This window comes from Akanthomyces muscarius, chromosome 1, assembly GCF_028009165.1.
Source record: "Akanthomyces muscarius strain Ve6 chromosome 1, whole genome shotgun sequence".
NCBI lineage: Eukaryota > Fungi > Ascomycota > Sordariomycetes > Hypocreales > Cordycipitaceae > Akanthomyces > Akanthomyces muscarius.
Genome location: NC_079241.1, coordinates 5,008,064 through 5,030,564, shown reverse-complemented (window position 1 = coordinate 5,030,564; position 22,501 = coordinate 5,008,064). Strand labels below are relative to the sequence as shown.

At 54.8% G+C, this 22,501-nt stretch overlaps 7 protein-coding genes across 7 annotated transcripts; 5 read left to right on the top strand and 2 right to left on the bottom strand.

The window, feature by feature from the left end:
* Positions 1-408: 408 nt before the first annotated feature.
* LMH87_006699 (uncharacterized protein) lies at positions 409-2,556 on the bottom strand (the record flags this gene model as incomplete). Its single annotated transcript, XM_056204629.1, has 4 exons — positions 409-1,948; positions 2,013-2,111; positions 2,179-2,354; positions 2,413-2,556. The coding sequence occupies 4 exons, from the start codon at positions 2,554-2,556 to the stop codon at positions 409-411; spliced, it is 1,959 nt and encodes a 652-aa protein (XP_056059967.1).
* Positions 2,557-5,397: 2,841 nt separating this feature from the next.
* On the top strand, positions 5,398-6,787 carry LMH87_006698 (uncharacterized protein; the record flags this gene model as incomplete). Its single annotated transcript, XM_056204628.1, has 5 exons — positions 5,398-5,603; positions 5,761-6,064; positions 6,123-6,212; positions 6,267-6,389; positions 6,449-6,787. The coding sequence occupies 5 exons, from the start codon at positions 5,398-5,400 to the stop codon at positions 6,785-6,787; spliced, it is 1,062 nt and encodes a 353-aa protein (XP_056059966.1).
* A 624-nt stretch (positions 6,788-7,411) lies between these two features.
* On the top strand, positions 7,412-8,734 carry LMH87_006697 (uncharacterized protein; the record flags this gene model as incomplete). The annotated part of the gene is made up of 3 exons (XM_056204627.1): positions 7,412-7,459; positions 7,548-8,336; positions 8,408-8,734. The coding sequence occupies 3 exons, from the start codon at positions 7,412-7,414 to the stop codon at positions 8,732-8,734; spliced, it is 1,164 nt and encodes a 387-aa protein (XP_056059965.1).
* A 512-nt stretch (positions 8,735-9,246) lies between these two features.
* Positions 9,247-10,240, top strand: LMH87_006696 (uncharacterized protein; the record flags this gene model as incomplete). The annotated part of the gene is made up of 3 exons (XM_056204626.1): positions 9,247-9,297; positions 9,392-10,034; positions 10,158-10,240. The coding sequence occupies 3 exons, from the start codon at positions 9,247-9,249 to the stop codon at positions 10,238-10,240; spliced, it is 777 nt and encodes a 258-aa protein (XP_056059964.1).
* A 690-nt stretch (positions 10,241-10,930) lies between these two features.
* Positions 10,931-17,748, bottom strand: LMH87_006695 (uncharacterized protein; the record flags this gene model as incomplete). Its single annotated transcript, XM_056204625.1, has 3 exons — positions 10,931-10,990; positions 11,046-17,080; positions 17,142-17,748. The coding sequence occupies 3 exons, from the start codon at positions 17,746-17,748 to the stop codon at positions 10,931-10,933; spliced, it is 6,702 nt and encodes a 2,233-aa protein (XP_056059963.1).
* A 2,220-nt stretch (positions 17,749-19,968) lies between these two features.
* On the top strand, positions 19,969-20,587 carry LMH87_006694 (uncharacterized protein; the record flags this gene model as incomplete). Its single annotated transcript, XM_056204624.1, has 4 exons — positions 19,969-20,065; positions 20,148-20,177; positions 20,351-20,365; positions 20,478-20,587. The coding sequence occupies 4 exons, from the start codon at positions 19,969-19,971 to the stop codon at positions 20,585-20,587; spliced, it is 252 nt and encodes an 83-aa protein (XP_056059962.1).
* Positions 20,588-20,647: 60 nt separating this feature from the next.
* LMH87_006693 (uncharacterized protein) lies at positions 20,648-22,092 on the top strand (the record flags this gene model as incomplete). Its single annotated transcript, XM_056204623.1, has 3 exons — positions 20,648-20,788; positions 20,855-21,809; positions 21,866-22,092. The coding sequence occupies 3 exons, from the start codon at positions 20,648-20,650 to the stop codon at positions 22,090-22,092; spliced, it is 1,323 nt and encodes a 440-aa protein (XP_056059961.1).
* Positions 22,093-22,501: the final 409 nt, after the last annotated feature.

Genomic DNA, 22,501 nt, shown 5'->3' with positions numbered 1-22,501 from the left:
TCTCTCTCATTCTCTTTGCATCGATATCCCCCTCGCATGTTCGACAGAACGTGCTATCATGTACGTCTATTTTTTCGACTCGAAACGAGCCCGGCCTTTCTTTATGAGGCTCATTTTTCCGCCTTCATTTTATACTACACGCAGTAAGAGAAGGACATTTCTTTTTTTCATAAGGTTTGTGCGTTGGCAAACGCAAAACTCCTCTATTTAGGTAGACAGAGCGACTATGCTCTTGCAACAAAATATTTATTCTAAATAAAAAAAATATTATGGTATTTTTACGACGCCTTGACTTATTTAGTCGCTATATTGCATTTCATCTATACATTCAACGTTCTATCCTTTTATGCCCAGTGTATATATAGCTTTTCACCCTCGCATTCGTCACGTCATTCTGCACCGTTGGCGCTACCAAATCTCCTGCCACCACGTCACCGCATCCAGCATCATCTTGCGCTCCTCCCTCGCCGCTTCGTCCTGGCCCGCCGCGGCCAGGAACGGCTCCCACACGGCGCTCTTGCACGCGTCGGCCATGCGGGACGAGCCGCCGCAGACGGCAAAGATGGGCCGCTGCGGGATCAGCGCGGCCAGCGTGGCCGCCTCGCGCCGGATGAGGTCCTGCACGTACACCTTTTCGCGCTGGTCGCGCGAGAAGGCGGGGAATATGGTCAGCTGATTGTCGCTGCTGCTGCTTCTCGAATCTGCAGAACTGGCGCCGGAAGCTTCTCGTCCCAGCGCCGTCCATTCCTCTTGGAAAAAGTAGTCGGCCGCGCGGTTCCGGTTGCCAAAGAAGAGGAGCATGGGCGCGATGGAGGCGTGTGTCAGACGCTCGTGGATGAGGCTGCGGACGGGCGCGACGCCGGTGCCGGTGGCCATGGCAATGAGCGGCCGCTGGGCGTTGGCGGCGCCGTGGATGGGCGACTGCACGTCCTTTTTCGTGACGGTGAGCCGCGCGCCGACGGGCATGTCCGCCAGGTAGCGCGAGCAGAGGCCCTGTCGGGGCTTGCGTAGGACGGTCTGGTAGCGCACCAGGGCGATGAGTAGGTCGACTCTTGTCGCAGGAGGAGTGGTAGCAGAGGCTGTAGTATCCTGAGCAGCTCTCACTGCTGCTCGGCCGCCGGGGTAGAGCTGGTCGCCGCCGCTGGCGATGCTAAAGTCGCGCCCGCGAATCAGCGGGAAAATGTCAAAGAGGCGCGCGGCGGGCAGGCGCACCGAGGTGAACTCTTCGAGCACCTCGATGATGGTGCGCCGGGCGCGCGTGGCGTAGTCAAAGTACTCGTCAATGTACTCGGGCATGTTGAACTCCAGCAGGCGCTCCTGGTGGTAGGCGTCGGTGGAGAAGAAGGACATGCTCTTGAGAAACGACCGCCGCGGAATGGCGGTGATGTCAATGTTGTTGAGAAGGAGTCTGCGCAGGGTTGTCTTTAGAGGTGCATGGAGACCACGCGGTAGTGAGTCGCATTTGGACAGGTCGAGGGGGGAGTCGGCGATGTCGCCCCAGCCCATCAAGGCAATGAGCCGCTGGACGTCTTCGGGAAAGTTCTTGGGGTATATAGTGAGACAGTCACCCGGTTGACATCGCAGCATCTCGGTCGCGGTGTTGCCGTCGGATTCTGGCGCGCCTTTGGATCTTGGAGGCACGTCGAAAGAGACCAGACGGACATCCTGCCAGTGGGACTCTGGGGTCGTGCGCTTATTGACGGCGACGGTGGCAGTCCAGCCACCAAGCACAGGCAGAAGATCTATAGGAGGGTCATTGGTCGGAGCAGCGTGGGGAGATGAGACACCATTCTCTCGTGTCTCAATGTCACGTAGAGCTGGTTCCAGTGACCAGCGCGGTGGAAGTATGACGTCTTGGGGAATCGGTTCCAGCCCTTCGGGGAGGGGGTATTTCTCCAGCAAGTGCTTCGAGAGGCTCTCTGACCATCGAGCAAACGAACCATCGATTCTGTACAACGTGAGCAGACGGGAACGGCGATGGGGAAGAGGAGGAGGAAGAGGAGGCGGCCTACCCATCAGGAAACTGCTCATCAGCCTCGAACGTATCAAAGAATGTTGAGGCACCAAGCTGGCTCAGCCGCCGAATTAATTTGCGCGCAGCCCAGTTGAATCTGTGTTGCAGGTTAACAACACGGTATTAAGAAATTGAATTTGGGCAGCACAGCGTGAGAGACGTACTTGAGATATGTACTGTCGCCCAGCCCGAAGCAGGTGTATTGAACCTGCGTCAAGCAGTCTGCGGGCAGTCTTCTTTGCAGAAGCCTCTTCCAGAGTAGAGTGGAATTATGCGGCATGTCACCTTGCCCAGTGGTAGAGATGACAAAGATCACGAGCTCATTTTGCAACAGTGCTGGCTGTCGACGGCATTAGCAGTAGGACTTGAAAATGCACTTTAGACGGGTGAAGGCAGACCAATGCGACGGCATTCATTTCCTCGACAGTGCTCTGGAAATGCAGCCTTTGGCAGGTTCTGCCCAGCTCTTCGGCAATTTCTTGCGCGTTACCCGTCTCGGAGCCGTAAAGGACCAAGACAGACCTTGGCTGCGCGGCAGCCATCTTGTCCACTGTGGGTTGCGCCCCCGCGTCACGTCGCTTGGTGCTCGCAACTGCGTAGATGTATGGTGTTGTTGGTAATGCGATGTCCTAAAACATGAGCGGCTATCCTGGCGGATAATTGACAAATCGTCGTCGTCTGCTGTAGTTTCAAAGAGTTCCCACGCCTGTGGAAGCGGCAAGAGGTTGGTAGAAAACCGGGTCTGGAGCCGATGGCGGCGTGAGTCTTGGACAGCCACCAGGCAGCGCATCTCGGCGCCAAGAGCCGAGATCGACCAACCAGTGAGAAACTCAGGAAATAATACATCTCACAGATACATGCTTCGCTTCATGGGCTTAAAGTTGCGGGACAGGCATTAGCACAGCCATGAACTGATGTTCGACTGTTATACTGGCGAGGGTTGCCGGATGCTGTTGATGAACAAGGAACTCGGGCGAAAGGTCGGCAACCAGAGGCGTTCTTATAGTTTTTCGTGGACTTTAATGATGGAAACAAGCAATATAAGAAGTGCTGGGGTGTTAAAGACAGTAATGTAGCCAGCACGGATCATTTGTCCCGCTGCCTTGCCCGTGTGTGCTACAGACCACACGCGTGAAGGCGCGAACGTGATTCAACGGCATCCGGTGCCACGAAGAACAGCTTGAAATAGGCTTTTGCTTTGTTTTTAGTTTTCAGGTTGTCAAAGTAAGATAAAAGTGTCCCGAATGCGTGAGTATATCAGAAGGGCGAGGGTCCCAAGGCAGTCGGCACTCGGCAGTAACACGATGAATAACAGATCTGGTCAGTGCCGTCCTGAAGATGAGTATCGATTACAATCGATAACCAACACTTGAAATATCCTTTCCACATTGCGATATAAATTGCAGCAAGTCAAGTGTGTGGGAAGAATGAGATTACGTGGTCTACAGCCGCCGCCTCTGCGCTCAGCATCTCGGGCCAGAATTCCACAGCTACCGATGCTGAAAGGTCTGTCGAGTTTTGACTTCCGGCTGTCAGTTTTGCGACAGCTCGTAGATGTATAAATTGACCTTTGCAGCGCCCCGTTGCCGACTTTGGGTTCACTGGAATTCCTGGGAGCTCGCAGGTTGGCATTTTGCTCACGAGTCCTTGCTAGATTTAATCGGTAGCGAGTCGCAGACTTGCGGTCCCTTTCGCTCCGCTGGACAGCTTCGCATAACTCGTTTGCAGCTCATACTGGACAGGTCAGTGGCTGCAGAAATGTATGCGCCGCGATCAGTGGAATGGTATCTGTTGCGATGATATCTGGTAGACCTGGTGCCCCTTTTCACGACCCCGTCGTCCGACAATGAACTGCTCTATCTCAAACACGACGGCTACAATGGAGATAACGTATTGGCGAACGGCGTTTTCAATGTTACAGGTGTTATTGACTGGGAGTCGGCGCACAAAGCTGGGCCGGCAGAGGCTTTTAACTCTCCGATTGGGCTGCTTCCAGTGGCTGATTTATGCGGGAAGGGGGCCATCACGGAGGATGAGGCTGTCCTCGAGCAGCTCTTGAAGGGCAAGGGCTATGGGTAGCTGGGACAGTGTGTGTTGAACTGCCGCGTACAGCATTTTTTGCATTTTTTTGCGGCTTTGATCTCAGTGACTGGGACAAGGCCTACGGGTTGCTCTGGGCGTGGATGCGGGCATGCCAGGGTAGGACCGGAAAGAAGTCGCATTGAGATAATACAGAGGCGACGCCAGGCTGCAAGAATCGCTCATTCGGTGTAGAAGCGGGTATATCGGTGGCAACGGCTGAAGTGGTGGGTGAAAATACCTAGGTAGGTAGCAAGTAGTAGTAGCGGTGAGCCAAACAAAGTATCAAGTTGCTTGAGTCTGTGATTCATCGGCAGACAGCAGAGCAGTGCTGGCGGAGACGGGACGACGAGTGTGCACGTGATCGGATCGTGCTGCCTGAGTAGCAGTAGACTGCATCGTCAAAAGCAGTAAAAGTCGACCAAGATGAAGATTTGGCATATGTTGAATACGAAGTAGCACAATCTCCTTTCATTTTAAAATTTTCCTCATGGTGCTACAAGCATGACTGGATGAAATGAAAAGCTACTGCAGGCCTGGTCAGTGTCGTGCATCTCTTGCTTAAAGGTGGAGAGCTGGTTGGCAGGATATCCACTGTATCAGAGCCGGTACCAGACAGAGTTAGTAGGGCCGGGTGTCCCCTAAAAAAAAAACCCAATGGCGCTGTCCAAGGGACGGCTACAAGGCAGAAGCCCGCTATTTGCCCGCTAAAAGAGCCTAAAAGAGGCTCCAGCCCAGGCTGGAGTGTGGTTGGAGCAGTGGCTGCTCCAACAAATTACAGGGAGCTTGAGCCAGCTGTGGCGCCCCCTGAACGGCTGGCGCGACAGCTGGTGTGCACATTCACGGCCGATGCCCGTAAATTTAGTGTGGCAGGCACCCACTCAACCGCTGTACCTGCAGTCTGCAGTGCACTGGGCCGCTCACGCACCTGCCCGCTCACAGTAACACCTGCACCACCTGGCCAGCAGGACTGGACCAGCGCGCCTGCACTCTGCGCCGTGGCAAAAATTATTTAGCATTGCCCTCGCCTCTCTACTTGGCCGCCTCCCCCCCTTTCCCTCCTTCATCACAAACAAAAAGTCAACTTGTGTCTCCGCGCAACGCACCGTCGTCTGTCGATATTTTCAAACCGTCTCTAGGGCACCAAGCTACCCTGACCAACTCCCTCCCTCATTGCACCAGAGTTCAACTCCATCCTCCGGATACCTGAACCCCCGTCAACCTCGCAACCGTTCTCAGCGTCATTCATACACCAAACTACACCACGCTCATCCATCTCCATCCAAACCCGCACATCTTTAAAAATGTCTGCTACCAACGTGGAGAAGGCTCCTGATGCCGCCGTCAATGACGTTGCCAACACTCTGAGCAACACCACTCTCAATGACAAGGCCGCCGCCAACGAGGCTGCCTCTGCCTCCGCCGCAGAGGGCCGCCGTCTGTACATTGGCAACCTGGCCTACCCGACAACTGAGGGAGAGTTGAAGGACTTTTTCAAGAACTACCTTGTGTATGTTGCTGCTCCTTCCCTGCCTTGATGCACAGTCTACAGGGGCTTGCCCAACGTCGTTTGCTCCGCGCGAACGCTGGTGGCACCAAAGCGCCAACTGCGGCGCATCATCTTCATTCATCGCCATTGCAAATGCTAACTCTTGTTCTCTTTCCAGCGAGTCTGTCTCCATCCCCAAGAACCCCCGCACCGAGCGTCCCGTCGGCTACGCTTTCGTCGACCTCTCGACGCCCACCGAGGCCGAGCGTGCCATTGAGGAGCTCTCCGGCAAGGAGATCCTCGAGCGCAAGGTCTCTGTTCAGCTCGCTCGCAAGCCTGAGCCCGCTGGCGAGAAGGCCGAAGCTGCTAACGGCGATGCTGCTGGTACTGAGGGCGGTCGCCGCCGTGCTGCTGGCCGTGGCCGTGGCCGTGGTGGTCGCGGCGGCCGAGGTGGCCGTGGCGCCCGTACTGGCCGCGCTGGCGTAAGTTGCCCTGCTTTCCCCGCCGACGAATCGTAAAATCATCTAACCATTATCATAGGAGAGTGAGGAGAAGAAGGAAGGCGAGACTGGAATTGATGAGGCTACTGCGCCCGCCCCTGCCGCCGATGCGGAAGCCACCACTACTGAGGTTCAGCCACTTAAAGACATTACCAACAAGAACGCAACTGACACGACAAACAAGGCTTCCAAGAAAGAAGCTCGCGCGCCCCGTGAGCGCCGTGAGCGTGGCCCCCCGGCCGATGGCATTGCTTCCAAGACCAAGGTCATGGTTGCTAACCTGCCATATGACCTGACCGAGGAGAAGGTATGAAACAATCGTTTGTCGGAATGAGAAGAAGAAGTACTAATCACACTGCTCTGTAGCTCATTGAGCTCTTCCAGGCCTATGAGCCCTCTTCTGCCAAGATTGCTCTGCGCCCCATCCCCCGCTTCATGATCAAGAAGCTGCAGGCTCGTGGTGAGGCTCGCAAGGGCCGTGGCTTTGGTTTCGTCACCCTCGCTACTGAGGCGCAGCAGCAGAAGGCTGTCAGCGAGATGAACGGCAAGGAGATTGAGGGCCGTGAGATTGCTGTCAAGGTTGCTATCGACAGCCCTGACAAGACTGATGAGGAGGCCAACGCTCCCGAGGGCGAGACCACTGGCAAGGAGGCTCCTGCTCCTGCTACTGAGGCCCCTACCGAAACCGCTACTGCCACTGCTTAAGCTAGTAGGCACAGGCGGTATGGCAAGCCGACGCTAGCATCCTAGCCTTGCCGTAAGAGCACCGTTGCGATATGGCACGCAAGTTTGACGAAATATTATTACTTGACCACGCAATACTATCATTTTCGCACGACCGTGATTTGAACGACTCATGGGACGCTTTGATATGGGGTGGTTATAACAATTATTTTGCTGGGCGATTTCATATCGATATGGGTGCATGAAAGCATGGCATAGATATGTTTTGTAGTTGATGCTTGCGACGTTTTGATATGTTCTGCTCCTGGAAGTTCTTGCTTTAGCTTACTCGGACAGAAGACTAATGAAGCTAAATAATTGACTAATACGAATCGCTCAATATGACGGGGTGCTTGCCATTCTACTTTCAGACGATGCATGTGCGTAAAACATCTTGTTTGGTGTTCTTGGTTTCAGATGGGCGGCTGGTGGCGGTTGCCCCGCCTATGATCCATAATAATAATCTGGGGCCACGGTGCAGGCACAAACGTCGTTGTGCTCCCTCGATATTGCCAGCATTCCCAAGTTCAACCCAGGAGTGGCATTGCGCACCGGGCACGACGAGGCAATCAAAGTCAGCACTTTCGCCCACTGTAGTCAGGCATCATGGCGTCCAAGGCAATGTGGGAGGTCGATCCGGAGACGCGATCCAAGGTAAGGACACTTGTCGCATGCCACCAGCTTGCACCCCTTTCCCCAGCAGTCACATGTGCCGAATCGGCTGACCTTTCTTCCTATGTAGCTGGCCGCGATCCAAAAGGAATCTAAGAACAATGTCTGCTGCGACTGCAACGCCCCGTCCCCGCAGTGGGCGTCGCCCAAGTTTGGCGTCTTCATCTGCCTGTCCTGCGCGGGTGTCCACCGTGGCCTAGGCGTGCACATTTCGTTTGTGCGGAGCATCTCTATGGATGCCTTCAAGGCCAGCGAGATTGAGCGCATGCGGCTAGGTGGCAACGAGAACTGGCGCCAATTCTTCGACGAGCACGACGACACGCAGATGCGCGGCATCTCCTGGGACGACGCCACGATTGCGGAGCGCTACAGCGGCGAGGTCGGCGAGGAGTACAAGGAGCGGTTAACCTGCAAGGTTGAGGGCAAGGACTACGTACCCGGCGAGAAGAAGCCTGCCGCGCCGGCGGCCAAAGCGCAAGCGCCGGGTGCCACGTCTCGCACTGGAACGCCACTGAGCGGCACAGCCCACGGGAACAGCCGCAGCCAGAGCCCGGCGCAGTCTACTGGCGGTGGTGGCAACGGCAAGGTCAAAGTTGACGACAGGTACTTTGCCAAGCTCGGCGCAGACAATGCCTCACGACCCGACGACGTGCCCCCGAGCCAAGGCGGCAAGTACGCTGGCTTCGGTAGCATGCCGGCGTCGAACAAGAGCAGTAGCAACAATGCGCTGCCCAACTTTGACGATGTACAGCAAGATCCTTTTGCTGCTATTTCAAAGGGCTTTGGTTGGTTCACATCCACCGTAACCAAGACGGCCAAGACAGTCAATGATGGATACATTCAGCCTACTGCCACCAAGGTAAGACAACGTTGGGCCCGTGCATAACAATCTTATTTGGAGGCAAAGTTACTGATCAGCTGTTGATGTAGTTTGCCGAAGGTGATTTCGCCAAGCAAGCGCAGCTTACGGCAGCGCAGCTTGCCAAGCAGGCGCAGCTGGCCGGCAAGAATGCTCAGGATGGATTCAACCGGTTCGTCGAGGGCGGCAACGACCCGCAACACAACGCAGCCAGACGCGAGGCGCCGCTGGACGAAAGCAAAAAGGACTTTTGGGACTCGTTTTCGAGCCTCGCGGACGAGCAGCCGCCGCGGAAGAACAGCTCCATCGGCACGAGCGCCATTGGGATGGGCAAGAAGGGAAACACGGCGGCGCCAGGCGCGGCACAGAAGAAGAATGATGACTGGGATGACTGGTGAGACAAGACATTGGGTGGGCAAAAAGTAGCTTGGGTTACGTCATGTGCTCTATCCATTGTGCTTTTTGCTCATGTTCATTTTTTCGTTTTCGCATGTGCTCGGATGATTCCCTTTTTTTTCAGACCTTTTGCATGGGAGTGTACGGCGTGTTTATTGGTTGGGAGGGCAGCTGCATTGCGCAAATTGCTATAGTGATTTTTTAATATAAAATTGTTTACTCAAAAGCATGTAGAATGCGTGTTTGGCCAAACCTGCGGGCTGGCTTTCACGACAAAGATGTCGATTTCCGGTCGGGCGCCGATGGTCGGTGACCTCTCCGGAGTCACGTGATGTCCTTTGTCCGTTCGATGGGTGCAGCCGGCGCAAGCCGGCATGTGTCGGATCCATGTGGGTAGCGCAAGCAACAACCAGAGCCGGCCCAGCTAACCAAGCCGGTCTTCTTCCCACCTCATATACTCTCCTTCTGTGCATTTCGTCCCCGGGGCATTGAGACGCCAATCGACAAGCACAACATGTCTTCGCTACGAATTCTGGTCCCCATTAAGCGGGTAATTGACTATGCCGTAAGTTTGCCGCTCCATTTTCCTTGCTTGTCGAGCCCTCGGAAAAGCGGTTCCCAAAGCTAACGACGTCTTTTCTCTCTTCGCCTTGTTCCAGGTCAAGCCCCGCGTCAACAAGGCCCAGACGGGCGTCGAAACGGCCGGCGTCAAGCACTCGATGAACCCCTTTGACGAGCTCTCGGTCGAGGAGTCTGTGCGGATCCGCGAGAAGAAGCGCAGCCCCGGCGGCGTCGAGGACATTTGCGTCGTCTCGGCCGGCCCGGCCAAGGCGCAGGACGTGCTGCGCACCGCCATGGCCATGGGCGCCGACCGCGGCATCCACGTCGAGGTGCCCGAGGGCGAGGACCTGGCGCCGCTGACGGTGGCCAAGATGCTGGCCAAGACGGTCGAGCAGCAGCGGAGCAACCTGGTGGTGCTCGGCAAGCAGAGCATCGACGACGACGCCGGCCAGACGGGCCAGATGCTCGCCGGCCTACTCGGCTGGGCGCAGGCCACGCAGGCCAGCAAGGTCGAGTTTGGCGAGGCGGACAGCGTCACCGTCACCAAGGAGGTCGACGGCGGCGTCGAGACGGTTCGCGCCAGGCTGCCCATGGTCATCACGACGGACCTGCGCCTCAACGAGCCCCGCTACGCGAGCCTGCCCAACATTATGAAGGCCAAGAAGAAGAAGCTGGACAAGATGAAGCTCGGCGACCTCGGCATCGGCAACGACGTCCGTCTCAAGATTCTCAAGGTCACTGGTGAGTTTTCTTTCACGCCCATCCGCGCTGGGCTGTCTCTGCGCATCAAGGACGAGGGCAGATGTGCAGCCGGCCGGTCCATCCTGACGTATGGATTGCTGAATTTACTGACAAATCTTTTAGAACCCCCTGCGAGACAAGGTGGCGGCAAGGTCGAGGACGTCGATGGCCTCATTGGCAAGCTCAAGGAGCTGGGTGCTCTATGAGGGAGACAGTCAAGAGGATGAAAGCGAATAAAATACCTGTTGTACCATGACAAAAATTACAAAGCCTAGATATATGGATGTTTCGGCTCCAACGCAATATGAATGATATTAAAATCAAACCCCAGTCCTTGGTAAATAGACCAGAGCAAAACAGCCGGGGATTGAGTGTCGACGTCGTCATGTCTCCACAGACTGACCCGCCCCTCCAAACCACCAAGCAAACACAAACACACATACACATACACATACACACGACAGGCAGAAAAACGAAATAAACGTAGTGAATTCATGATATAAATACACGCCAAATATACGTAAACGTAGCATCCAAATAAACGCAGCAGACGCTCAAATGAATAAACATACGCACGCATGCTTGCGCAGGCCGTTGTTTATAATCGGCCTCTACGTTCCAAAATCAAATCCCAAACGCCATGTAACACGGCCTGCTGGGCCAGTGTTGGGTATCATGAATAAAAAGATCCGCCTTGTAAAAAGTATGAGATATTGTGAAAACCAAATGAAAACAGTTCTAAACTTTTTTTCCCCGTTCTGGGTTTGAAAAAAGATGAAAAAAGAACACACGTAACCCATGAAAATGAAACAAAGGAAACATGCTCTGAAGGTCATTCCAAACATGGGAAGTCGCTTCAAAACGGACGACGTCTAGAAGCTAATATACAGCTTGTCTCAAGAGCTGGCCATGACCAAAGCCAGCAGTGCCATCCGACAGTATAGGCCATATCTCATCTGCAAAGAATGCGTTAGTATGCGACTCAAACAAGTGCTGCTCGTCAAGACTTACCTGTCTAAAGTATGCCGCGCGCTGGTCAAAGTCCACCTCCTCGGCAACCTCCTCGTTGCGGGGCAGAGGGTGCAGAACAACCGTAGAGCTCTTGGCACTCTTCAGAGTGGCGTTGTCCACACGGTACGAGTTCTTGACCTGTTGGTACTTCTCCTCGCTATCGAAGCGCTCGCGCTGCACACGAGTGCAGTAAAGGACATCGCTGTGGGCCAGAATCTCAGGGGTGAGAGTCTCAGACTCGCGGAGCAGCTGGCCAGAGGCGGCAAGCTGCTCGCGGACCTGAGAAGGCAGCTCCAGGCCCTTGGGAGCAACAAGCTGCACCTGGACCTGGTAGTGCCGGAGCAGGTAGACTAGAGAATGCACGGGTCTACCGTAAAGGAGATCGCCCACAAAGGTAATAGTCAAGCCCTGGACGGTACCGAGTTCCTCGCGAATGGTGAACAGATCAAGGAAGGCCTGGGTAGGGTGCTCCTTGCTGCCGTTGCCGCCGTTGACAACGGGCACGGGGCAGAACTTCTCAGCAACGTTGACAGATGTCTCCTCAGGGTGACGCAGGACAACTGCGTCGCCGTAGCAAGCCAGCGTGCGCAGAGTATCCTGCAGCGACTCGCCCTTCTTGACGGAGGAATGCGCAGTGTCGATGTTGATAGTGCGGCCTCCAAGACGCTGCATAGCAGCGTCGAAGGAAGCCGAAGTTCTTGTGGAGGGCTCGTAGAACAGGTTGCACAAAACACGGCCGGGAAGCACGTTGAGAACACCTTCACGCTGGACACCAAGTCTCATTTCCTGGGCCACAGTAAACAGCAGATGCAGGTCTGCTCGGGAGTACTGCTTGACAGAGAGAACGTGTGCGTTTCTGAACGAAGACGGCTGCGACAAGAGCTTGTGCAGAGAAGTGCTCGTGGCAGGTTGAAGCTGCAGCGGCAGACCAAGATCCTCAATAGCTCCGCGGGGGCCCTGGGCAGGGAGAGCCTGGGGAGAAGTGATACCGCGAAGGCGGCCCATAGGCCGGGGAGTGAAACCAGCCTGCTGGCGGGCCTTGGGGCTCTCCAGCGAGGTGGCAGCAGTAGTGGGCTTCATGGCAGGAGTCTGAGGGGCCACCATGTGTGAAGACATGTCCTTGCCGGTAGGAGAGCCGGTAATGCCCTCGTCGTCCAGGCACAGAGTAGCGTTCTGGAAAGTGACACGGCGAACAGAACCATGCAGGCGACGGCCCTCCAGAGGAGACCAGAAGGAGCCCTTAGCGACCTCAAAAGCGCGGTCGACTTCGACCTCAACAGAAGTACCTGTCTGCTCGTGGAGTTCAAAGATGTCCATGGGGTTGGTGTACAGACGATCCTTGATGTCGTCAATAGTGAGCTTGCCCTCGGTGACAGCGCTGAGCAGCAAAGGAAGAGCCTCAGCAATGCCCATAGAAGGATCACCCTTGTGGCCCAGCGAGGTAGCCAGTTGGTAAGGCAAGCTGCCAATAGAGAAGACATCAATGGTCTCAAGGTTCTGCCAGAGAGCAGCCTGGTCCTCGGCGGTAGGGAGGAAGTCCGCCTTGGGGAAGTCCTTCTGAGAGAGGAACAGCGAGTAGATGGAGACATCGCAAGTGACTTGGAGACCCTTGGCCTTGCTGAGAGCAATCAGACGGATATCATCCTTGGTAGACACAGACGTAACGTGAATGCGTCTGCTGTGCAAGCTGGCCAGCAGTAGGATTGAGGCTAGGTCGGTGAACTTCGCGTCTGTGACCATGGGCTTGTTGGTGGGCCAAGCCTCAAAGTGGGCAGTCACAGCAGCGACCTTGCTGATGTTACCAGATCCAGAGAGGTGGTTGAAGGGGATGAAAAGCGAGCCGACTTCTCCGGTTACAGTACTGATCTGCTCAGCATTGTTGCTCGTGGCGGAGATGGAGAAGTTGTAATCGCAGTGTCCGCCAGCAGCACTGTTCTGCTGAGCAGCCTTGAGGGAAATGGCGTCAGTGATGGAGCCTTCGACGCCCAGAGGCATCAGGCGAATCATGCTAAAACCAGCGGCAATAGAAGCCTTGGTCACGGTCTGGATGTCAGCACTGTGAGGAGAGACAATGCCAGGAACAAAGGCAGCGATGTTGATCAGGCCAGGGAAAACAACAGTCTGGTGGCTGGTCTGGAAATCGCGACCAGAGACGGCGAGCTCGAAATGGCGGGCAATGGCCTCGATGAGAATCTTGGCGTTTTTGACGTTGGTAACCAGAGGCACCTGGTAGTCGACAGCCATACGACGAGTCTGGTAACCCTTGCTGACGTAGTTGGCAGGACGGCGGTACTTGTTGCTCGAAGGCAGGTTGATGTACAGATCAATCATGTTGTTGGCAAGATGCTGAGAGAGAGAGAACTCAGAGTTCCTGTCCTCGTCGCTTCCGAGAACCTCGAGATACTGGACCGGAACACCGTTTTCCTGCAGGAAATCGGCAGTACCAGCCGTGGCAAACAGCTTATAGCCAAGTCGCTGGAGCTTCTGCACAGAGGGAAGCATTTCCTTCTTGTCTTTGTAGGAACCGACAGACAGAAGAATGTTTCTCTTGGGGATCTTGAAGCCGGTAGAGAGCAGGGCCTTCAGGTAAGCCTCATTCTTATCAACACCAAAGCAAGCAACTTCACCAGTGGAAGCCATTTCAACGCCAAGAACAGGATCAGCGCCAGATAGTCGCGAGAAACTGAACTGAGGAACCTTGACACCGACGCAGTTGGGGGCGAGGTTGGTGGGAGGATACTCCTGGAATGGCTGGCCAGTGATAGCCTTGGTGGCCATCTCAATCAAATCGACGCCCATAACCTTGGAGACGAAAGGGAACGATCGGGAGGCGCGAACGTTGCACTCAATGACCTTGATGTCGTTGTCCTTGGCAATGAACTGAATGTTGAAAGGACCAGTAACGTTCAAAGCGGCACCAATCTTGCGGGTAGCATCCTCGATGCGGGCAATGGTGGTGGCTTCAAGGTCCTGAGGAGGCAGGATGAGAGTAGCGTCACCAGAGTGGACACCAGCGTTCTCAACGTGCTCAGAGATGAAATGGCCGACGACAATTCCGTCCTTGGCAACAGCATCCATTTCGATTTCCTTGGCATTCTCAATGTACTTGGTAATGACAACGGGGTGTTCGCGGGAAACCTCTGCAGCCTGGGCAAGATACGCCTCCAAGTCCTTCTCGGAGTAGACGGTGTTCATGGCAGCTCCGGAAAGCACGTAAGAAGGACGGACAAGAACAGGGTAAGACACCTTGTCGCAGAAAGACTTGGCTTCCTTGAAGCTGGTCAGCTCCTTCCAGGTGGGCTGGTCGACACCAATGCGGTCCAGCATACGAGAGAACTTGTATCTGTTCTCAGCATTGTCGATCATTTCAGGCGAGGTGCCCAAAACCTTGACTCCAGCGCGGTAGAGCGGTAGAGCGATGTTGTTCGGGGTCTGACCACCCATGGCACCCAAAACACCAGAAGCATTCTCAAGACTGTAAATGTCGAGAACGGTCTCCTGGTTGATGTTCTCGAAGTAAAGTTTATCGGCCTCGTCGTAATCGGTCGATACGGTCTCAGGGTTGTAATTGACCATGACAGTCTTGAAGCCAGTGGCACGCAGGGTGCGAATGGCGCGGACTGAGCACCAATCGAACTCGACGGATGAACCGATTCTGTAGACACCGGAACCAAGGACCATAATACCGTGATCGTCAAAGCTGATATCGTGCTCAGAGGCGTTGTATGTCAGGTATAGGTAGTTGGTGAAGGCAGGGAACTCGGCAGCGACGGTGTCAATCTGCTTTACAAAGGGGTGGATGCCAGCGTCGAGACGCAGTCTGCGAATGGCCATTTCGTTGGAGCTCACAAATTTGGCGACCTGCGAGTCGGAGAAACCCAGTCTCTTCGCCTGCAGCAGCAGAGAAGGAGAATTGGCGACATCAGAAGCAGTAAGCTGGGACATGTGCTTGCCAAAGTCGCTGAGGCCCTTGAGCTTGCGGAGGAACCACTTGTCAATGTTGGTAAGCTCCCAGATCTTGTCCACAGTGTAGCCCTGGTGCATTGCGTTGGCAATGGCAAAGAGACGCTGGTCAGAGGGAGTCTGCAGCTCGTCGTCAATGGCCATAAGGGCCGGAGTCTCGTTAAATCCAAGGTTGTGGAAGTCGATGGAGCGGATAGCCTTCTGAATAGCTTCCTCGAAAGTGCGACCAATGCTCATGACCTCGCCAACACTCTTCATAGAAGAGCCAAGCTGGGTGGAGACGCGGGTGAATTTCTTCAAGTCCCAGCGAGGCATCTTGACAACGACGTAGTCGAGAGAAGGCTCGAAGCAAGCGCAGGTGACCTTGGTCACGGAGTTCTTGATCTCCTTGAGAGGAATGCCGAGACCCAGTTTGGCAGCAATAAAGGCAAGAGGGTAACCAGTGGCCTTTGAAGCCAGAGCAGAAGAACGCGACAGACGAGCATTGACTTCGATAATGCAGTACTCTCTGGAGAATGGGTTCAGAGCATACTGAATGTTGCACTCGCCAACAACGCCGAGGTGACGAATAACGTTGACGGCAGTGGTGCGGAGCATGTTGTAGTCCTCATCAGAGAGGGTCTGAGAGGGGGCCACGACAATGGAGTCACCAGTGTGAATACCGAGAGGATCAAAGTTCTCCATGTTGCAAACAGTAATACAGTTGTCCTGGGCGTCACGGACAACCTCGTACTCAATTTCCTTCCAGCCCTTCATACTACGCTCAACCAGAACCTGGGGACTGGCGGCGAAGGCCTTGTTGCAGAGATCGAGGAGCTCCTGTTCGTTGTTGGCAAAACCACTGCCAAGACCACCAAGAGCATAGGCAGCACGAACAATGACAGGGAAGCCAATGTCCTTGACGGCGTTCATCGCCTCGTCAATATTATTGGCCGAGGCAGACTTGGCGCACTTTTCACCAATAGACTCCATGCTGCGAGCAAAAAGCTCGCGATCCTCAGTAGTGATGATTGTGTCAATAGGCGTGCCGAGGACCTTGACGCCGAGCGCCTCAAACTCGTCCTTGAGCTGAATACCGACCTGCAGAGCAGTCTGGCCACCGAATGTGCAGTAGATGGCGTCAGGGTGCTCATACTTGATGACCTTGCGGACAAACTCGGCGTTGACAGGCAGGAAGTAGACCTTGTCAGCAAGACCCTTGGAGGTCTGGATGGTGGCGATGTTGGGATTGATAAGGACTGTGTAGATGCCTTCTTCCTTGAGAGCCTTGATGGCCTGGCTGCCAGAGTAGTCGAATTCACCCGCCTGGCCGATGCTCAGACCACCGGAACCGAGAACAAGAACCTTCTTGACAGAGACGCGGGGGTGAAGTCTCTCGTTCTCTTCGATGGCGCCGCCAGGAAAGCTGACGGGAGATTGCAGAAGAGAGGGGTTCTCGGCACAGCTAGCCATTGTGTTGATGAAGACGTCAAAGAGGAATTCGGTGTCGCGAGGACCAGGGGTGCTCTCGGGGTGGAACTGAACACTGAAGTAGGGCTTGCTGACGTGCATGATACCCTCGTTGCTACCGTCATTGGCGTTGACGAAAAGCTCTTTCCAGTTGGCGGGGAGTGTCTCGGCGTCGACGGCGAAGCCGTGGTTCTGAGAAGTAATGTGGCATTTGCCCGAGACGAGACTCGTGCAGGGAATGTTGTGACCTCTATTACCAAACTTCATCTTCTTGGTGGCGGCACCGGAAGCGCGAGCCAGGAGCTGGTGACCCAAGCAGATACCAAAGACGGGGGTTTTGTTCTTTTGCATGACGGCGGAGATGTTCTGGACGGTAGTCTCGAGAACGGCGGGGTCACCGGGACCGTTGGAGATGAAGAGACCGTCGTACTCCTCGCCGGCGGCCTTGGTCAGGTCGTAGTCCCATGGGCAGACCATGACCTCAACGCCGCGCTTGAGGAAGCAGCGCAGCTGGTTGTATTTCATACCGACGTCGACGCACAGAACACGAATGGCGCGGCCGGAGGGGTGCTTGCGAACACAAGACGCGGGGGGCTTGTAGAGCTTGGGTGTCTTGACGGAGACTGCAACTGCCATTAGCACACTGCAAAACACACACAGATAGGGCAATGCGAGGAAACTTACCCTGAGCAACCAGGTTGTCGGCGTTGGGGTTCGACCACTCGATCTTCTCGAAAGAGTCGAGGGTGGTGTGGGTGCGCTCGTCGCTGGCAGTGCCATTGGCAGTGCCGGGAAGCTCGAGGCGCATCTTGCCGAGCATACTGCCCTTTTCGCGGATCTTCTTGGTCAAGGCGCGAGTGTCGACGCCGTACATGGCGGGAACACCCTGCTCCTTGAGCCAGGAGCCGAGAGAGGACTGAGCAAGGAAGTGAGAGTAGTCCTCGCCGCAGTACGAGGCAACAACCAGGCCAGCGACGTGGATCTGAGAGGACTCGAAGTGGGCGGGCAGATCGCCGAGAAGCTCGTCGACGGTCTCGCGCGAGGGCACACCATAGTTACCAACCAGAGGGAAGGTAATGACGAGGATCTGGCCACGGTAAGAAGGGTCGGTAACCGACTCAGGGTAGCCAACCATGCCAGTCTGGAAGACGAGCTCTCCTGCAATAGTCTTCTTGGCACCGAAGCTGTAGCCTTGGTAGGCGGAGCCATCCTCGATCTCGAGGCAGACCAGGCCATCGTCCTCGCAGCCGCGGAAGCGGGCGGTGGCGGGCGCGGTGATCTTGACCGACATTTTTATGAAATTGGTTTGTTGTGCAGGGGCGTATCGCCTTGGGAGGAGGAGAGGAGGAGAATTGAGTATATAAAGCAGCAATTGAGAAGTTGAGGCGCTTCTCAACCAACAATGGCGGGTTGGAGGGGTATCGGCGCCAAGTTGTAGAAGCTGCAGCGGGTATGTAGGAGCTATCGACAGCAGGCAAGACGACTCGTTTCCAGAGGTCCTTCGAGCAAGTCCGTTAGCTACCTCGCTGTCATCTGCCACGACAAGCGGAGAGAAGAGTCGTAGGGAGGCAGTTTGATTTTGAGCAGGATAAAAGAAAGGAAGGAAAGAGAAGGAAAAAACGTCGACGCGATGGCGGGCCTGTGAAACTTTTTTTTCCTCTGGTCCAGGACCCCCACCACTAGTTGCGGTCTGTGGTGCTCTGGTTTTGGACTGGCAATGGCCCGCCCAAACGCCCCTCCTTCGGTACCGCGGGCGTATGCTTACGGACTGTGATTGGCCAATCCCAGAGTAAAAATTCTATAACCAGTTGCAGACCAGAGCACAAGATCCTGGCCCTGCAGTAGTGTTGCTACAGACGAGGCTTCGAGCTGGTTGGCCCAATCGATATTCTTATATACAGGTTACTTGGAAAAAAGAATCGAGGTAGGCTTGTACGTCAGCATGTCGAGGCATTGTTTGAAGCCTGAATTTATGTGCGGCTCATCGGAACAGCGTGAAGCAAAATAAAGCCGTGATTGACTCGTCACAAGGGTACCTCTGGGCTTCCAGTACCGTTACATAACAGGGCAGATCTTGCAGTGGCTAGTCTGCTACAGCCTGCTGGGCCGGCCAGGCTAAACCTGGCAGTACCCTGGCACCCTGGCTGGCACCCTGGCCGCGACACCGACTGGAGCGCCGGTTCAATGTTGGGGTACGAGTCTGTTGAAGACGTTCGCATGTAGATGCCTCAAGGAGAAATCCCGCACAGGGGAGTTGGTCGATTTGCGTAAATTGTTCGTCGAGGGGGAATGGAACCACAAGACGAGACGGATCTGACCTGTCAGTCCTAGCCAGGACTGAGCTCGCTCTCGATGCAGTCCTTGCGAGCAGTTGAAGCGCAGCACGCATAGGGTTAGCAAAACAAGACGACGGTGGCTAGGCTGCTAGTCAGAAAAATATGCAAGTTAAAGGAGGATAGGAGGAAAAGGAAAAAAAAAAAAGGAAAGAGAGAGAAGATAGATAATAAAATGTAAAAGGTAAACCAAGTCACTGCTTCTACCCAGGCGACGGTTTTTGTTGGCACCTTGCGTCTACACTGGGAAATTACCCGGGAGCAGATGCATCAGTGTGCGAGGCGTGATGCACGGCGTGTTTCAGCCGTCACCAGCCGCGCGAGGCGTCGCATCGCAATAAATATTAACACTCGGGATGCATATGCTCGCCCAATGGCAAGCTCAGCTTGGCGATTTGGTAATGGCACTTGGTCTTGTGCTCCTGGTAGTACCAGCAAGCTATGCCTGCGGAACCAGATCACATCTGCAACTCGGCAGTCATCTGACAGCCCGGACACAAAAGCTTTGCACCACCTATTCGTCGTAGCGCACATACACTGCACATGCATGCCAGCACTTTCAAACCCAAGGATTAGTTACGGATCCAATTACACATGAAATCAGCGGAAGTGTTATCTATTGGAGCTGCAAGCCAACCACACGCTGCTTTGTCCTCTACCCGACGATTTTTTTTTTGGAGCGACACCGATAAGGCGTGGAAAAAGAGGGAACCATGTTTCCCGCCAGCCAATCGAAGCCGGCGCGTTTTTTTCTTAGCGTCAACTACGAACTGCACAAAAAAGGCGCCGATACCGTCCGGCCGCCCCAACAGCTCGCCGTTTCCAAGAGTCATTTCTCTCTCTGGTGATGATGAGCGCCCTGGGAGCTCTGGGACAGCCGGCAGCTTACGTACCTACCTACAGTACCTGCCTACAGTGGGACAGCCCCGGAAAGCCTGCGCCAGACCCTGTGGGCTGTGTCCGCACAGCTGGTAGGTACCTTAGCAACTTGGGTACATGTTGTCTGGCTTCGCTCTGCGGCAGCCACAAAGTTTGATTTGATTTCTGGTTATCAGAGAACTTCCAAAATTGTCTTCTTGCTTTGGTTTTTTCCTCTTCGCATCTTTATAAAGTATTCGCGTCTCGGCCATCCGTGCTGCTTCTCCTGCTACCCCATATCCTCCTTCGATCGCTGGCCCATGCCGACAGGGACTTGCTACACTAAACCAATAAGCCTGCGTGCTTGCGAAATATTTAGCAAAGATAGCGCTGTACCCGGGGAAATATCCACAGGCTGTAGGTACCTACCTACCCGCCCACCTTAGCCTCCGGGTAGGTAAGCTCACCCACTCGCCCGCCGGTCTCGGGCTCCTCACAGTCACTGTCACGCACCACCAAAACTTCCTGCGTCGGTACCTCTGCTGTCAAACTCTCTTCTCCTCCAACTTCCAAAATAATTTGTTCGCCCGCCTCCGCGATTCTCTTCGGGACGGCTTCATACATCCATCTTTTCGTCTATTCAGATTAATTGCGACAATTGCAATCTTTTCTGCTCTTTATTTACTCACATCGCGTCAACAGTGGCCGCTGCCCTCGGTACGTTCCCTCCACCCAAAACCACCGACCGGCATACACCGCTTTGCATGCAGCATCACGTCGTCAGCACGCAACGCAAGCTACATAAATATTGACCTTCCCCTCTCTATAGACTGCGCGGCCTTAAGCAAGATTCCCCCGACCCCTTTGCGTCACCCTCAGATTATGAACAAGACCCCTCCTTCGAAACAGATCTGGAACCCGGCTTTCAAGCAAATCTAAATGCTTTCGCCCAAAATGTTTGCCCGTCTGACAAGCCATGTTGCCAAGCCGGCCGCCCGAATGGCGATGCCGGCTCGCAGCAAGTTCATGACGGTCCAAGTCCAATTCCTCTCTACTGGCAGCAAAGGCAGAAATATGCCCAAGCGTGGCACCACTTCCACCACTCCGGTCGACCACGTGCCTGCCACCTTTACCATCCGCGTATGTCTTATCTTCCTCTCTCCAAATTACCCCGTTGCGCCGCCTTGCTAACTCTGCCAACTACAGGAGGGTCCCATCTTCCGTGGAAAAGCCTTTGGCGCCAATGCTAACATCTCTGGCGAGGCTGTTTTCACCACTTCCCTCGTCGGATACCCCGAGTCCATGACCGACCCCTCCTACCGCGGTCAGATTCTCGTCTTCACCCAGCCTTTGATTGGCAACTACGGAGTCCCCTCGAACCAGCGTGACCAGTACAACCTTCTCAAGTACTTTGAGTCCCCCCACATCCAGTGCGCGGGTGTCGTCGTCTCCGACGTTGCCCTCAACTACAGCCACTGGACTGCCGTTGAGAGTCTGGGCCAGTGGTGCGCCCGCGAGGGTATTCCCGCCATCTCTGGAGTCGATACCCGAGAAATCGTCACTTTCCTCCGAGAGCAGGGCTCCTCCCTCGCTAGAATTTCCATTGGTGACGAGTACGATGCCGACGAGGACGAAGGCTTCGACGACCCTGGCCAGATCAACCTGGTCAAGCACGTCAGCACCAAGGCCCCCTTTGTCGTCGAGTCGCCCGGTGCTGATTTGCACGTTGCCCTCATCGATTGTGGTGTCAAGGAGAACATCATGCGCAGCCTTGTTAGCCGCGGCGCCTCGGTCACCGTCCTCCCTTACAACTACCCGATCCACAAGGTCTCTCAGCACTTCGACGGTGTCTTCATCTCCAACGGCCCCGGCGACCCGACTCACTGCCACGAAACTGTCTACAGCCTTGGACGCTTGATGGAGACCTCTTCCATCCCCATCATGGGCATCTGCCTTGGCCACCAGCTTCTTGCCCTTGCCGTCGGTGCTCAAACGATTAAGCTCAAGTACGGCAACCGTGCCCACAACATCCCCGCCCTTGACTTGACTACTGGCCAGTGCCACATCACCAGTCAGAATCACGGCTACGCCATTGATGCCAGCACCCTGCCCAGCGAGTTCAAGGAGTATTTTGTCAACCTGAACGATGGTAGCAACGAGGGTAAGCTTACTCCAGTATTTGTGAAATTGCATGCATGAGGCTAATTTGATATACAGGCATGATTCACAAGACCCGTCCCATCTTCTCGACCCAGTTCCATCCCGAGGCCAAGGGTGGGCCCATGGACAGCTCGTACCTCTTCGACAAGTACCTCGAGAGCGTCCGCCAAGCCAAGAGCGCCCAGGCCGTCTACAAAGATAACCGCCCCAGCCAATTCCTTCTCGACGTCATGAGCCGCGAACGCGTCGGTGTTGCACCCGAGTCTCTGGCTAGCGCCGCTTAGGCGCTGGAAAAGATTCTAATGCAAGGAACGCAGAGCAAAAGACTGGCAAGAGGAGCAGGAACAGAGAGGAAATGTTGAAAAAAGAGATCTAGTTTGAAAATACAATACAATTTGGGTAGATCCGGGCTAGGCTGCTCAAGAGCCTCAATACCAAGAGATTGCAGCATAAACACTCGTGAGGTCAAACTTATGTTTTCTGGGTGACTACACCCCCTCTTTTAGAACTCTATTGTCCTAGATTTCTACCAATGAGCCCCATGAATAGTGCTCTTCAGGCCTTGCTCTCTATCACTCGACCATCTCTGAAAGATGAAAGAAAACGTAGTCCTAGATTTCCCCATAGCTGACCATGTCCTTTCCCTTTGTTTCACACCGTAAAACGCCTCTGCCGATCCTGTAAAAGCACACA